Source organism: Rosa chinensis, chromosome 5 (assembly GCF_002994745.2).
Source record: "Rosa chinensis cultivar Old Blush chromosome 5, RchiOBHm-V2, whole genome shotgun sequence".
Classification (NCBI taxonomy): Eukaryota; Viridiplantae; Streptophyta; class Magnoliopsida; order Rosales; family Rosaceae; genus Rosa; species Rosa chinensis.
The window spans coordinates 25,458,637-25,475,501 of record NC_037092.1 but is presented as its reverse complement, the minus strand read 5'-3'; the positions used below and the strand labels follow the sequence as shown (position 1 = coordinate 25,475,501).

Genomic DNA, 16,865 nt, shown 5'->3' with positions numbered 1-16,865 from the left:
AGCGGTGCTACATAAAACACGAAACTGCAAGCAGTGATATATAATAGGTGCAGCATAACCATGGATACCTTTAACATCTTGTTTAAATTTTTTTATTTTCGCTCCGATCTTGTTTATTGGAGTAGGATTGCATCTTTCCTATTAAAATAGTTACAAAGTTCTGTTTTCAGACAACATAAGCAAGAAATACAATCAACTAACTACCTAAGACAGGAAATTATACAAAACAATATCGAAAGCAAGCTGACAACAAGACACCCAGAAATCAAAGAACAGAGCAACTGTATACAAAGAAAAAATTAACACTTGACAAGGATACTACTAAATCAATCGGCATACAGAACACTAAACTTTGTTTTGAGCTAAAATTCAGTAGTCACATGTCAAATAAACTTAGCTGCATATGCATTTAAACACGATGCCAGTTATATAACTTATCACCTTACCTCTTCTTTCCCCTCAGTAAGAAATTGCATCCTTCCTGTCAAGCAAGAGTAGGCTCTCTTCATACGAGCCAACAGGACAACCCTGATCTGCAGAAATCCCGAGATTTTTAAACTGTTTGCTCACAATATCAAGTGAAACCAATTTATGGTCATCTTCAAGTATCAACACCACTTCCCCACTCCTCCTAAAACACAATGCTTTGGGTAAACTTCTTTTTGGACCTTGTGGAGTGAGAATCATCAATTTGGTCCACGACTTCTCAACGCAATACTCCTTCATTACCCATATATCAAGAAAACAACTAGTCTCACTCTTGCACCTCACAAACAGACCAATGGATTTCCTGTCTCCCTAAATACACAACCTCAACTCCAATAACTCATCCAGTTGGAGGCTCTCAGGCAGCATTATCTTTCGAAATGACTGATCTCCCACATCGAATGCCATAACCAAATACTTCATTTGACGATCATCCGTCCAACGGAGAGCCAGCCAGTGCAGTGCCCCATTGACTAAAACCTGGACCCGGGATTTATGCACTACACATGGAGGGAGAGGACGAAGCATGCCCCAAGAGCCTGTGGATAGTGAATAATACTGAACTAAAGTCCTCGGGTAATGATCAGGTTGATCCAAAAGAGATGTCACTCTCACAACCTTATAATCATTACCAATAGCATCATAACCCACACCAATGTTAGCCTCATAGTTACCGTGTGTCGAAAACCTAACACTGGGCTTATGATGCAGAACAGATGGCAGCCCAATTCGAAGAACAGCTGGATCGTGCTAAAGGAGGAAAACGAAAAGTGACTAGTAGACACGAAACAGCTCGGTGTCTGATTGGGACGTGCCTTACCTTTTCGGAAAGGGAATAGCGCCAGAAACTAGGGCTAGGCTCGGGTCGGGCCAGGCCCGAAAATCAGTGAGACCGAGACCGAACCCGAAACTGTCGGTTCGGGTTTTTTGTAAACTGAAAACCGACAGAAACCGAACCCATTCTGGCCAGTTAGGTTTTCGGGCTTTTCGGGCCCAAAATGCCAGTTCTGCCTGTGCTATTCATCTTTTGCCTGTTTTGGTACTTGGAAGACTGGAATGCATATCAAATTATAATGCTGTGAAATAAACTCATTAACATAACTGTAATCAATTTGCAATAATCAAGTTTAGCCACAGTTTACAGTTCACAACACAAACTCAAGAGTCCAGAAAACAATCCAAATTGTCCAACAGAAACATAAACACAATTTGCAGTTTTGCACAAATAGTCAAACTGTCCAACTAAGAAATAACTGAAGCTGCACTGCTCTAGGCCTTTAGGTGTGCTGTAAGCTTAAACATCGAATTCCATAGAAACCCAGAAGAAAACTCAAGTCTGCAATTCAACAACCACCCAAAAATCACCAATAGTAAAAGAAAAAACAACAAATCAAGCACAACAAAAAGAAAAATATCAAACAGGCAAGAGATAAAAACGAAGAGGGAACCTTTTCGCGATCCACAGGGCCAGTGCCCTATCGCTGCCGATCGGTGCCACACCGTTGCCGAGCTGCTAGTTTCTCAACACATCGTTCCGGAGAGGGTTCTGATTATGGATTCCTTTCAGAATCGGAGTATTTGCCTTCGGCGAGTGTCGTGGATGGGTTGGGTGCTGTTCTGGAGTTGCTGGAAGTGGTGGTGGTGGTTCTGGAGCGGAGGAGCCGAGTAGGATTTCGATTTTTGGAAATGGAGATTGGAGAAGGAGCTTGTAATGGACGGAGAGATAGAGATAGACAACTCAAGAGAGGGGTGAGGGAGGGACTGAGAGGGAGATTTCGATCAGCTGCAAATCGGGCTAAGATGGTCGATACCATCGAGAGAGGGAGTGAGGAAGGCTGAGGTCGATTTAGACTTTAGAGTTTTAGACGACTGGAGTCTGGAGGAGTGTTTTAGACTTTTAGGGTTGTGTATTTTTTATTTTTTAATATTTAACATATTATTATAACATCCAATTACGGAGCGACATGTGGCATATGCTAAAGATACGGGTCAGTTCGGGCTTTCGGGCCCGGAAAATATGAAGACCGAGACCGAACCAAAAAAATGCAATCGGGTCGGGCTTCAGACTGAACCGAAAATTTCTATACTAAAACCGAACCAAATCGGGCTTTTTTCCTCTGTTCAGGTCGGGTCCTCGGTCTTTCGGGTCCGGACGCCCAGCCCTACCAGAAATAAGACTCATTGCTTTGCCATGAGCTGTGGCCTTTTTCGGGCTTTCGGGGTCGTTTAGGGCCTCAAAACTGCATTTTTCTATTTTCCCCGTTTTTGGTTTTCCTAGTTATTTTTGGGTTGTTCTCGTTTTTACCCATGGGCTTTAGGGTTTCATTGTTAGTCGCCCTAAGGTTACTTTTCTCTTATTTAAGCAGCCGCAAGCGGCTGCAGAACCCATCTTTCAACTTTTAATCAATAAAGTAGAGAATTTTCTCTTTTATCTCTGGTGGACTCCAGAACTCTTTTGTTAGGTTTATTGCTGGTAAACCTAGTTATCAATCCGACTGCGTCAGCTTAAGAAGGATCACATACTTTCTTATACTAGGGTTCCACAAAGTTGTAAGCTTCATTCCCTAAATCCTCAGCAAGCAAAACGAGCCCATCACAAGTATCCACAACACAAAAACAAAATTCTTCATTCTGTTCTTAAGACCAATTGGAAATTCAATGCTGCAGTACTGACTGACTTCATTGTTATCATAGTGCAAAGAGTAAGAGTCTCCTTTGGACCCATAATTGTGGAGGAGAATGAGATGGGTGGCATTTTGGTCATTGAGATTGAGAGTGTGAGTGAGGTGGGTGCGGATAAAGCTTGGGTCTTTAATGGTGGACCTCCAAGACTTGCAGACAGAGGTGAATCTGATCAAGGATTTGATGGGTAGTCTGATCAGGATGGTGGGTATGATTTCTTGAGGGAGAGATTTGAGCCAATTTTGGAAGACATGAGTGATGGACAAACAAAGCTTAGAGGCGGATTCAGGGCTCAACAGAGACTTACCTTCGTAACAATCCTCCCACATCGTGAAATTGAGACGAAGAGTGAGCCGCCTTAAGAGACGGAGAGAGCGCCGTTGCTTTCAACCCCGTATGGAAATGTTTTTGGTCCGAAAACCCTAAGAAATATGAGGCCTAGCTCGTATCTATACGCTGAAGCCGAATAGGAAAATGATTATTCAAAATTGCAAAAGCTTCCCACCAATTTGTGTGTATCACATTTCACCACTATAGTAATTCTGATTTTCATCTTGGCTCTAATTTCACCACCTTCGTTTATTACTAATTTTCGAGGGTCATACATAAGGGCTTATATACTCAGGGCTTTAGGGTGCCTCACCGCTGTTATTAGTGACGGTTGAAAACAAGACAGCCAGATGTTCGTTCAAAAGAGCTACTTGATGTCTTACCATTCTAACACGATGTCATGGAATTCGATAAAAAATATTTCAGAAAAAGATAAACTATATTCCTTAATTAATAATATTATAAATATGAGAATGATACTGTAAATTCTCAACTCTAAACCGTTCCTCTCCATATTTCTTAATATATAGGGTTATTATCACAAATAGTACCTGAACTATACCTCAATTTTATCGATGATACCTGAACTTCAATTTTGATCACAACCAGTATCCGAACTTTTCGATTTCATTTTAAATGGTACCTAGAACCACTCCGATCACTATTCTGACTAAAAACGGCATGGGAGGCGATCATAGTGATGGTTTTTGATGATTTCGAGGGTTGCGATCATATATAGTGATAATTTTTTGGTAATAGACTTGCCTTGAACTTGTTTTTTTGTTTTTTGTTTTTTTAGATTTGGCTTTTTTGGTCGGAATAGTGATTGAAGGTGGCGTTAGGTACCATTTAAAATGAAATCGAAAAGTTCAGATACTGGTTGTGATCAAAATTGAAGTTTAGGTACCATCGATAAAATAGAGGATAAGTTCAGGTACCATTTGTGATAATAACCCTATCTAATATGAAACCAATTGTTACAGTCACCATGAGTCACCCAAACTCTAATCGAAATATTCGCTCTTTTTCACGGACAACTCATAAACCACCAATATCGAGAGTCGTGATACGTATTCGTAGCCAACATTAACAGAGAGTACTTCACCTTCTTCCACGCATAATAACAAGAATAAGATATGTAGTTCCCTAAGAATAACGTCATATTGTCATAGCGAACAATAGCAAAGCGTCAACCCAATAACCCAAAACCATAACTCAACATGGTAGAGACTTGTTTGAACCAACCAAAACTCTAAAAATTAAACCATAACAAAAGTACCTATGCTACCATGATCCGCAACCCACTTCCAAGAGTCTGATACCAATCTTCTAATATGTTTATCAACAGGGCCAATACCGCCGTAGAATGATGGAAAGCAGCTTCACAAACCAAAACCTTGAAAAATAAATTAACCTTTGAAAACAGAAAGGAAAAAAAAAAAAAGAAGTTCAAATGGTGGCACGTTCGATGACCAAAAAATGCGTCCCGAAACAAGAGCAACGCTTATAGTGCCAAAAATACTTAACTACATTGATTCAACAAGGTCATAACTCTACCTTAACATGGATAACAGGTCTACCATATTCATGGCTAAACCCCCTAGCCACAACAAGGTTAAAAACATTTTCACCTCCTTACCAAATTAGTGCTTTTTAGAGCAGTTTGGTGCAGAAAGGAAAAAACAAAAGGACAAAGAAAAGAACAGAATACTCCTCTAGCTCAGAGCTCAAGGGCCATCTCTTACAGAAGTAGATGGAAAGGAGGATCCCTACTCAAATTGCTTTTCCATTTAAAGATCATGGTGACTTGATTATATAAGTTGATGGAAATGAGTATCTTTGTCTTAGAGAGTTTGATGACCTCAACTTATACAAAGAGTTGAGAATTTCATGTAAATAGCCATGTACGTCTTGTTCTTTTGCTCTCTTTACTGACTGACAGTTGGATTGAACTTTAGAGAATACAGTTAAAACTTATAATCACACTTAGAAATTGCATCTAACTAGAACATATAGAATCCAAGTCCAAAGATCTCTCCCTCTCGCCCCCGCCCCGCCCCCCGCCCAACCACAACTTCTACGTACAGTAGGGTTTATTGAACTTTTGTTGCTAGGTTGGTCGTCTAGACAAACAAGTGTTAGTCTTACGATGACACCAATGACTTAAGATATGGAGTAGCAATATACTAGGTGCGCGCATTGTGAACTTTTGCCAAAGAAAAGGTTGCATGTTTTTTCAATTATTCATCGGCGACCTAATAGGCCATTCATTTCCTCGACATTGTCAAATATTCATGCCAACGCAATGATCACCAACTCCCTCGCTCTTTCTCTTCCACTCTCTTTATTTCCTTCCCATCAATCCACGTACATGTCTCTCTTCCTAATGCTTACGCCACACCCTACTCCACATCTCGTTGACACTGCAGTACCACATCAATTTCCCAGATTGCACGAGCTACTTAGATGGCGTCAAGATCATTCCGGTAAGAAGTGATTGACGTCAATAATCTGGTGGTTGGCGAAAGCTTGCCTTCATTGTCGATAAGGTGATAGATAGGGAAATATAGGGAAGGGAAGACGCTGCCGGTGGACTATGGGTCATGGCAATGGTATCTTTTTCATTTTTGGTCATTGCATGTCAAAGTAGGATACGGGTGATATGGACTTAAGGGAGTTATCTGTAGGGGTGATCTTGAAAAGAAGTACAACTGTACAGGTGACCTTGAAAAGAAGGAAATCATTTTCCAGCTAGTCTTACAAATTTCATTACTTAATGATCAAGAAATAGAAAAATCAATATCAATAGTTAGAGAAATCTGATTGGTCCACCTAATCATGTATTAAACGCCTAGCAGTAAGTCGTTTCGATCTGCTTGCTTTGTAAGCAGATTGAAACTAAAATCCATCCTCCTAAACCCTAGTCAGTAACATTAGTTTCTAAAATACACTCGCAACACTCTTCACGTACGCTTAGGGCAAAACAATTCTTCTAGCAGCAAAAGAATATAGTTTTTCATTCATGGATGGAGGTTGTATGCTTCTTCCAGGCCAAAGGTTTTGCCCCATGGAAGATGAACTACTCATGTTCTACCTTAAGCCTAAGGTGAACGGGATGGAAGTGCCTGGAAACGAAGAAGTTATCTGCGAGATGGATCTTTACGGTGATCAAGATCCTTGGAAGATATGAGAAATATTCGAAGCAAGAAGGGCAAACGACTTGAGGAGAAACAAATATCTCTACTTCTTCACCCAAAAGAAGAAGAAGACTGCAAGAAGCTCACGTACAAGCCGAACGGTTGGGAGTGGCGGTACTTGGAAAGGCCAAAACGCAGCCAAGGAGATATATCTTCTTGATCAGAACCAACAGCCAACATCTACTCTTCTTGGTTTCAAGAAAACCTACACCTACAAGAACAAGGGCTCTGTGCATGCTGGTTGCTGGATCATGTATGAGTTTGAACTTGATAAGTCACAACTCCTGCACAAGAAACAAGTAAACAAGAATGAATACGTTCTTTGTTTGCTTAGGAAGAATGATGTACTGCCGGAAAAGAAGAGAAAAAGGCAAGAGGAGATGCTTGAAGATTATGTCGAGGATGACGATGGAGATAATTATATCAATCCTGAATTGGTTATTGAGGAGCCGCAAGAGAAACGACAACGTCTTCTACCATGCACTGATAATGAGCCAGCACCATCGTTGGAAGCTGCACAAGAGCAATTCTTGGTAAGCGACCAACAATTCTTGCAGTCAGCAACATCATTAGAAGCTGAACAAGAAGAAGTACCCACACCATTAGAAGATGAACCACTTTTCTTGCAAGTGGATGAGAATATGGGAGTACTCCAACAATTCGAGGCTGATCAAGGAGCATCGCCCTTGGAGTTTGCTGAATTAGAAAAGTGGTTTGGAGCTGAATTTTATGGTGAAAATGTTGCCTCTCTAGTTGAAGAGAATTCAGAGAATTCAGGACTGCAACAATTGGAAGCTAAACCTCAACTAGGAGAAGAAAATCTGGAGCAACAACTTGATGCACCATCATTTGCAGCTGACGGGATGATGAGTGACCTGCAGTCTCACCCAGAAGAAAATCCGGTGAAGCAAATGGGAGCTGAAGCCAATGTGTATGGAGGGAACTTGAGTGATGCTATGCTCGGTGAAAACTGGCCTATGTGTTTTTTGGATGATCTAATGATTGATGAGCAGCCAAATACCATGGAAGTGGGAGAGTCGAATGCTGCTTAATTATTCAGATTTTGAGTACTTTGCATTTTAGGGGACAGTTTTTCTCTTTTACATCGATTCCTAAGAGAATCGATTCATGTAAATTTCATGGGGTTAAGGCATTACGTCCCCCCCCATTGTATCTTCAACTAATAATATGGGTGTAAGGGCCAAACCCCCCACCTAGACTGGGTTCCAGCCCTCGTTCAAAAAATTTCATCTCCTTCATTCACATGAAAATAAAGTATCTGACCAATATATATAGGCTGAGGATTATGTGAAATTTGATAACTTAAGAGTGAACCATGGACAAATAATCATGAAGAATGTTCAGATATGTGTACTGTACTTGTTTATGTCAAAATCTTCTCAGTATCATTACTGTTGTCCCTCATATGCAATAGAAAATAGAATACATTGGTACTATCAATTTCATTTTAATGTCATTGCTCATTAATTGAAAGACAAATCGTGTTCCACAAATTTACTTGTTCTCAGAATCGTACACATTACATATGTTTTAAATATTTTTTGACTGAATATTAAAAGCAAAGACATAAATAATTATGAAAGATTCTTGAGTAGCAAAGACAAAATTCCAGCCAGTTCTCCAGACTCCAAAAAGTTCCACAATTGGATGCAGCTGGGTAACTTTAACTTGCAAGCACACAAGAGAGCATGTAACTGATATCTGCTCGAATTATCACATTAAGTATACGTACTATTACAGTCATTTACTCCTTCATATCTCCCCAAATTCTCTTTCTAAAACTGATAAGACCTGTAGAGAATTCATATTAAAAGCCAATACTGCAGATATTAGAGGCATGTAATGCACATGGAAGTAAAGTCTAAGTATTAATAAATAAATAAAATACGCACAAGTTAGAGTTAAAAGTTATAGCCATAACTTTGTCATAATTTCAGTTTCCCATATTTCATCAGCTTACCGTCATGTGATCAATTAACCTGGTTGGGAAAGGATAAGATTACCATCATGCCAACATTCTGAATATGCAGCACTAGGCTATGAAACTAAATAAGCATTTTGAAAAAACTTTGTTGCAGTGTCAAAATTTAGCAGTCATGCCACAAAAAGCAAGCAAAGGATGAAGTTAATCAAAGAAAGAAAAGAAAGAAGAAAAGGCAGTATGTTAGTCAGTGCAAAGTGCAAACTATTATATAGTTGACACCAGTAGTTAAAAGACTCTAATTATTACATGGGAATGCAAATGAAACTTCCACTCCACGTTTTGCATCAAGAATGTATAATTGGATAACTCTATTGCATAGGTCAATGCTAAATTTGAAAAAGCAACCATTTCATGAACTACTGTACAGTTCTGTACTTCTACTGCAACAGCTAGCAAATAAACAGTCTAATTAAGCTATAGCAGCATCAAGAGTTATATCGAAATTTTCGAAGGATGTTTTTTTCCCCATTTGGCTTTTTGCCAGTTTCTTTTTATTGATTGATTCAAGATCTTTCGCTTCGGGGTTCATGATAGTTCTTTTTTTTTTTTTTTTTTTTTTTTTTGCTTTCTTAGTAAAAATTTCCTTTGCAACATTCAGGTTAACTACAAAAAGCGAAAGAAAATCACTAATACAGGAAATCTTATAATATAATACCAACAGCTAGTTGACAGAAAAACACAGAGCAAGCAAAGAACAAACCAATTGCAAGGCAAAGAAGGTAATAATGAGAGTGTAAATATTACAAAACAAAACATTGATTAATCAGCATAAATAATATCAAACTCTCTGCCTGTGCTAAAAGGGAATGGTCATAATTAAGTCACATAAATTAGCCACATATGCATTTGAACCAGAACTCTAGAAGAGAACATAAAACAGAGGTAGCAAGTGCTATGCATATCACCACACCTAGTCTTGCCCTCAGTAACAAGCCGCACCTTTCCTGTTCTGCAAGACAATGCTCTATTAATAATAGTCAACAGAGCATACCTGACCTCCACAATCCCAAGAATTTTGAACCCTTTGTTCACAAGGTCAAGTAAAAAGAATTCCTGGAAATTTGCTCAAGATTTCCAAGCATGTGATGTATACTTCGACAACAATAAAAACCTTGAGATGCAATGTAAATATTACAAAACAAAACATAGATTTACTGTTTCCGATATTGCATAATGAGAGTTACAACAATTAGTTTGTCCTTCTTCCAGTTCCCACATTGGTAGTTTTTGAAGTATCACTTTATCAGTTCATATACCAGGTTATGTTATGATGCCTATTCATCCCACAAAATAAGCAATTGCTTCCTAATGACGTAATAATTTATGTCAGAAGTACACCTGAGTAGCAGCACAGAATGTAATCTGTGTATCAGTCATTTGAGTTTCATCAAATAAAGATATACTTTGTTTGAGTTTCAAAAATCTACCAGTCATTTGTCTCATAACATTTAACAAAGCATGTTAGTATGTTAAACATTTGTAATAGCAGAAAAGGTTAGACAAACAAAAACCCAAAATATGTCAGTCAATGCAAAGTATTATAGTTGATATCAGTAGTAATGAACACTTTCAATTACTTTCTCCAGGTTGTGCATGCAACTTCCTCTTCATTCTTCACATAAAGAAATCTAAAGTTAAAAATGAACTACTGTTATAAATCAAATCTAAATTGGAAAGTAGCATGACTAGCATCAATTGTATGAAGTAGTGAACAGGTTTATAATTCTATTACAATAGCTAATTGTAACATGTTATATCAGTTACACAACCACACTAGTACACTAGCAAAAAGAGTTGCACGGTCCAAGGTCACACCAACTTGATGTTATATAAAGCAGAAAACTAAAAGCACTTATACAAGGAGGAATATAACTCTGTTTATTACTATTTTGTTTTTAAAGCCTTGTGTTCCAAACATCTATCATCAGTGAATGAATCCAAATTAACTTTACACCAAAGCTGAGTAAAATTTGGTAAGAAACTTGTCTTATGAGACATCACAAGCAGGAAAGGCAATAATTTAAGACAAGAAAATGAGGGGGGAGAAAGGAGAAAGAGAGAAACATTACCAACATTATCTTGACAACAAAACAACCAGAAGCTAAGTACAGAACCAACTGCCAAACTTGCACAGCAAAGAAAAGGTATCATGCTTGCTCATTCATCCTGAATATATAACTGGCAAAGGTATTAAAGCGCATACAGAAAATCAAACTTTATTGCTGTCATAAAATTCAATGTTCATAGGTCATACAGAATAAGCGGCATATACATTTGGTGATTTGGACAAGGAACTAAAAACAATAGGAAACAAAAGGTATACACAATCGCCGAACCGTTTTTTTCCCTCAGTAAGAAACACCATATTTCCTGTCAAGTAATACAAGGCTCTCTTCATAAGAATCAACAGAGCAATACTGACCTCCATAAACCCCAAGAGTTTTAACTTTTCTGCTCATAATGTCAAGTGAAACTAGTTCGTAGCTGTCTTCAAGCACCAAAACTTCACCTATCTTCCTGAAACACAATGCCTTGGGTAAATTTCTTTGTGGAACTTCTGCACTGAGAATCATCAATTTGGTCCACGAATTCTCAATGCAGTACTCTTTCAGTACCCATATATCAAGAAAATAATTGGAATGACTCTTTCGCCAATCAGTGAAGATAGAGATGGATTTTCGATCTCCAGCAACAGATATTCGCAAAGCCAACGACGGATCCCATTTCAGACTCTTTGGAAACATTATCTCTCGAAACAACTCACTGCCCACATCAAAAGCCAGAACAAAATAGTTGAAAGCATCATTTGTCCGGCGGATTGCAGACCAGTGAAGTGCCCCATTCACAAAAGCCTGGGCTGGGGAGCAAAACATTTGACACGGAGGAAGATCAGAACGAAGCCTGCTCCACAAGCCCGTGGCTAGTGAATAAACCTGAAATAGAGTTGGCCACTCATGGAAATTCTGATATTGATCCGAAAGTGTGACAAGTCTCACAACCTTGTAGTCATTGCTTGTGGCATCATAACCAAAGCCAACAGACGCTTCACACCCACCGTGCAGCACAGCAGGTTGAGGAAGTTTTACAAACTTTCTTACACAAGGATTCCATATGATCAAATTGCAACCATGACACCCTAATTCATCCACAATGCATACTAATCCATTACAAGTACCGACCACACGGAAACACGAACTGAGCATAATTTCCTCAAGATCACTAGGCAATTCAATCTTGCAGTACTCATCAAATCCATGGTTATCATAGTACAAAGCGTAAAGGTCTTCCTTTTCACCTCTAACGAAATCTCTGTCGAATAAGCTGCAAAATCTTTTACTACAAACACTGTGGACTAGAAGAAGGTGAGTGCCATTCTGGTTATTACAACTGACTCTGTGGCTAAGATGTGTATCAATAAAGCTAGGGTTTTGGATCAAAGATTTCCAAGACTTGCAGACAGAGGTGCATTTGATCAAAGACTTAATAGGTAATCTAATTAGGATATTGGAGATGATTTCTTGAGGGAAATAATCCAATCCTGCCTCAGATTTCAATTCAATTGCAGCAATTTTATGGTCATTCATGGCGGAACCAACTTTAGAGACGGAGGCGAGGATTGAGAGGGATGTACCTTGGCAAGATTCCGGCGAGAGTGCTCGGCAGATGGACGGCGGCGATGGAGTGAGAAGGAGGCGTCGGAGTCGGCGAAAACCCTAGAGAGAAGAAGGGGAATTGAAATTGGGATTTTGGGGTGAAACTCTGAACTCAAAGTTAGCGTGAAGTGATGGATTGTTTGTTCAAAAGGGAAAAGCTTCCCCCCAATTTGTGAAGTGAAAAACGTTTTACCGCCATACGTAAGTTTTGACTTTTAGTTTTAGCACCATTAATTCCTTTCATTATCGCCCAATTTCACATTGAAAGGATCAAAGGAACCTCTAATTTTTTTTATTACATCTCCGTCATTTTTAAGTGGGATGATTTTTTTTCTTTCTCTTTTCATTTATAAAATCATAAGTTCATGAGAGTCTTGTTCTCGGATTCTATTGAATTACAATTGAAAAATGTCATGTACACAACAAGTGGAGTTACTATTTGAGTAAGAGACACAGTTGTGAGTTTAATACGACGAAGCTTTCTATTCCCCATTTTTATACTATCGAATCATATGTAGAACAATATAGAAGATGCTAAATTCTGTGGTACGATCGATAGAAAGTTTTCTAATGTGCATCGGCTAATAAAGGGTATACTCAAAGAGTGAAGACTATAAAGATGGTCCTCCAAGGCCAATGTTATTTAATCTCATTTTTTTAACTTTTAGCGCGACATATAGTCCAAAAAATAAATATTAGATTCATTCAATAATGCACCGGCTCTGTTTGTTCAAGTAATTTGTTCTTAGAAATCTAAAATCTAAGCAAATTGGAGTTCGAAACTTGGATTCCTTCTGGAATGGCTTTAACATTGGCATATACAAGGTACTCCTTGCCCTGTGAAATCAAAACCAAACCACTTTAGCAGAAGAGATTGTTGGGTATTTCGTTTCATTTGCTCAAGTATATTACAAATTTTAGAAGTGGATGGGTGCAAAAAGTTTGCTACATCCACTTTAACAGCTGCCATCACCTGTATCAGAACTGGCTCAATATTTCAAAGCAACAATTAGGCACACCTCCAATGATCCCCAATAGGGATCATATATGTAAATTATTAGATAGATTTGCGGAAAACGAATTCTTTCTTCAAAGATATGCTTCTCCTGATGAACTATGGCAACGTCTATATATAACATGAAAAATAAACATCGACGCACATATGCAGCACACTAAAACGGTTCTTCATAGCCATATAACAAAATATATAATTAACATCCATCATAAGTAAGGATATCAATTTCACAGTATAGGCAAATACCATCAGGATAAACTAAGCAACAGACATTAAAAGAAAGTAGATAGTGACTTCAGGATGGCAGTTTTATCGCACTTCACAGCTACAGAGAGCAGACTTGAAACTCATTAAACTTATATCCCACCTGCAAATAGTTGAATTGAATGATGTTAACTTCAGCAGCATACTATCTACATACATATAATTATGCATATATAGAAAGAGGAGAGTGCAATAATGATGGATGCAAATATGCAATCATTCAAGTTTCAATGGTTCTTACATACATCTGATAGCATCCTCTTACTACTTTCAGTCCACTTACGTACACAGGCATGAAAGATTGAAGTGGAGGTAACTTGTGCAGTTTACGGTTCAAAGACAGATGTAGAATGAATAGTTGCTCAAGATTTCCAAAGCATGAAGCCTGTAAGATAACTTGGAGATGCTTCGACCCAAGAAAGAAAGAAAAGGGAAAAAAAAACTACAGGTACATACAGCCTAGATATTAAAAATGAATTCAAAACTGCAGAAATTAGGCTATAAGTTATACACTTATACCACTATCATGTCCTACTTTCAGTTCATGCTGGGGGTTTTCAAAGTATCATCTTCTCCTCTATGGTCTGGTGCTCATTCCATCAGGTTACGTTATACTGATGTCTATCCAAATGGGAATGTACTATAAAGCAATGCTAAATTGATTAAAGCATCCATTGCAAGAACCTTTTTATAGTTCTAGACTTCTAGCAGAACAGCAAATAATAACGTGTTATGTCAAGTACACTTAAGTAGCATTACCAGCTCCACAGAGACCACAGTCCACTGTAAGGCACTACCAAGCGGTGCTACATAAAACACAAAACTGCAGGGATTGATAGTAGGAGCAGCATAACCATGTATTAACTTTAACATCTTGTCCAAATTTTTTTTTTTTTTTTTTTTTTTCAGCTCTGAGCTTGTTATTGGAGTAGGATTGCATCATTCCAATTAAACTAGTTAGAAATTTCTGTTTTCAGACAACACAAGAAAGAAATACAATCAACTAACTACCTAAGACAGGAGATTATATAAAACAACATTGAAAGCAAGCTGACAACAAGACACCCAAAAAACTAAGAACAGAGCAACTGTATACAAAGAAAAATAAATAAATAAATAAACACTTGACAAGGATACTACTAAATCAATCAGCATACAGAATACTAAACTTTGTTTTGCGTTAAAATTCAATAGTCACATGTCAAATAAACTTAGCTGCATATGTATTTAAACAAGAAGCCAGCTATATAACTTAATTATCACCTTACCTCTTCTTTCCCCTCAGTAAGAAATTGCATCCTTCCTGTCAAGCAAGAGTAGGCTCTCTTCATACGAGTCAACAAAACAAACCTGACCTGCAGAAATCCCAAGATTTTTAAACTGTTTGCTCACAATCTCAATTGAAACCAATTCATGGTCATCTTCAAGTATCAACACCACTTCCCCGCTCCTCCTAAAACACAATGCTTTGGGTAAACTTCTATTTGGACCTTGTGGAGTGAGAATCATCAATTTGGTCCACGACTTCTCAACGCAATACTCCTTCATTACCCATATATCAAGAAAACAATTAGTCTCACTCTTGCACCTCACAAACAGACCAATGGATTTTCTATCTCCCGAAACACCCAACCTGAACTCCAATAACTCATCCAGTTGGAGGCTCTCAGGTAGCATTATCTCTCGAAATGGCTGACCTCCCACATCAAATGCCATAACCACATACTTTATTTGATGATCATTCGTCCAACAGATAGCCAGCCAGTGCAGTGCCCCATTGACTAAAACCTGGACCCGGGAGCTATTCACTAAACATGGAGGGAGAAGACGAAGCATGCCCCAAGAGCCTGTGGCTAGTGAATAATACTGAACTAAAGTCCTTGGGTAATGATCAGGTTGATCCACAAGAGATGTCACCCTCACAAGCTTATAATCATTACCAATAGCATCATAACCCAGACCAATGTTAGCCTCATAGTTACCGTGTGTCGAAAACCTAACACTGGGCTTAGGAAGGATCACATACTTTCTTATACTAGGGTTCCATATAACAAAGTTGTAAACTTCATTCCCTAAATCATCAGCAAGCAAAACGAGCCCATCACAAGTACCCACAACACGACAACACGAATTCTTCATTTTGTTCTTAAGACCAATTGGATATTCAATGTTGCAGTACTGACTGACTTCATTCTTATCATAGTGCAAAGAGTAAGAGTCTTCTTTGGACCCATAATTGTGGAGGAGAATGAGGTGGGTGGCATTTTGGTCATTGAGACTGAGAGTGTGGGTGAGGTGGGTGCGGATAAAGCTTGGGTCTTTGATGATGGACCTCCAAGACTTGCAGACAGAGGAGAATCTGATCAAAGATTTGATGGGTAGTCTGATCAGGATGGTGGGTATGATTTCTTCAGGGAGAGATTCGAGCCAATTTTGGAAGACATGAGTGATGGACAAACAAAGCTTAGAGGTGGATTCAGGGCTCAACAGAGACTTACCTTCATAACAATCGTCCCACATCGTGAAACTGAGACGGAGAGTGAGCCTTAAGAGACGGAGTGAGACTGAGAGAGCGCCGTTGCCTTAAACCCTCTTTGGAAATGCTTTTGGTCCGAAAACCCTATGGAATAGGAGGCTTTGTATTTATATGTGATGAAGCCAAATAGGAAAATGATTATTTAAAATTGCAAAAGTTACCCACCAATTTGGACATTTCACCACCATAATAATTCTGAATTTTATTTTGCCCCCATAATTTCACCTATTTTGTTTATTTTCTTCAGACATCCCTGAAAGGCTGTTGAGATGTTCATTAGAGAGGTCACACATAAGAGCGTTTATATACATCTCAGATTTTGGGGTGTCTGGCTACCGATATTAGTGACAAGTGAACACCAAACTTCTATTGCGTAAGCACATACCCACCTGAGAGAACTACCCGAAGTCTTACCATCCGACAGTTTACCGTGGATGTTCAAAAAAAATTTTCTTAAAAAAAAAAAAAAAAAACTTTATTCCTTAATCTATGTCCTGTAGGAATTGCCTTCCAATCACCACTATGGCCCCAAACAAAGCTTAGAAACCAGTCATACTACGGTACTGCTTAATGGAGACTACTTGATGAGTGACTGGGAGGAGCTAATGAATGATGAGTAGCTAAATACCATGGAACTTGGTGACTTGAATGATGCCTACTCAGAACTTCAGATTTTGGGTACTTTGCATTTTATATT

At 38.6% G+C, this 16,865-nt stretch overlaps 2 protein-coding genes across 3 annotated transcripts; both read right to left on the bottom strand.

The window, feature by feature from the left end:
- Positions 1-376: 376 nt before the first annotated feature.
- Positions 377-16,419, bottom strand: LOC112167391 (F-box/kelch-repeat protein At3g23880). 2 transcript variants are annotated; one of them, XM_040519444.1, is made up of 3 exons: positions 14,884-16,419; positions 14,827-14,842; positions 377-397 (listed from the first exon to the last, which is right to left on the bottom strand). In XM_040519444.1, the coding sequence occupies exon 1, from the start codon at positions 16,150-16,152 to the stop codon at positions 14,914-14,916; it is 1,239 nt and encodes a 412-aa protein (XP_040375378.1). In that variant the 5' UTR covers positions 16,153-16,419; the 3' UTR covers positions 377-397; positions 14,827-14,842; positions 14,884-14,913. The 2 variants fall into 2 exon arrangements, with proteins under 2 accessions (XP_040375378.1, XP_024160175.1); XM_024304407.2 differs by lacking the exons at positions 377-397; positions 14,827-14,842 and adding an exon at positions 13,469-13,735 and having other exon boundaries at positions 14,901-16,418.
- On the bottom strand, positions 9,238-12,476 carry LOC112202698 (F-box protein CPR1). Its single transcript, XM_024343705.2, has one exon. The coding sequence runs from the start codon at positions 12,282-12,284 to the stop codon at positions 11,049-11,051; it is 1,236 nt and encodes a 411-aa protein (XP_024199473.1). The 5' UTR covers positions 12,285-12,476; the 3' UTR covers positions 9,238-11,048.
- Positions 16,420-16,865: the final 446 nt, after the last annotated feature.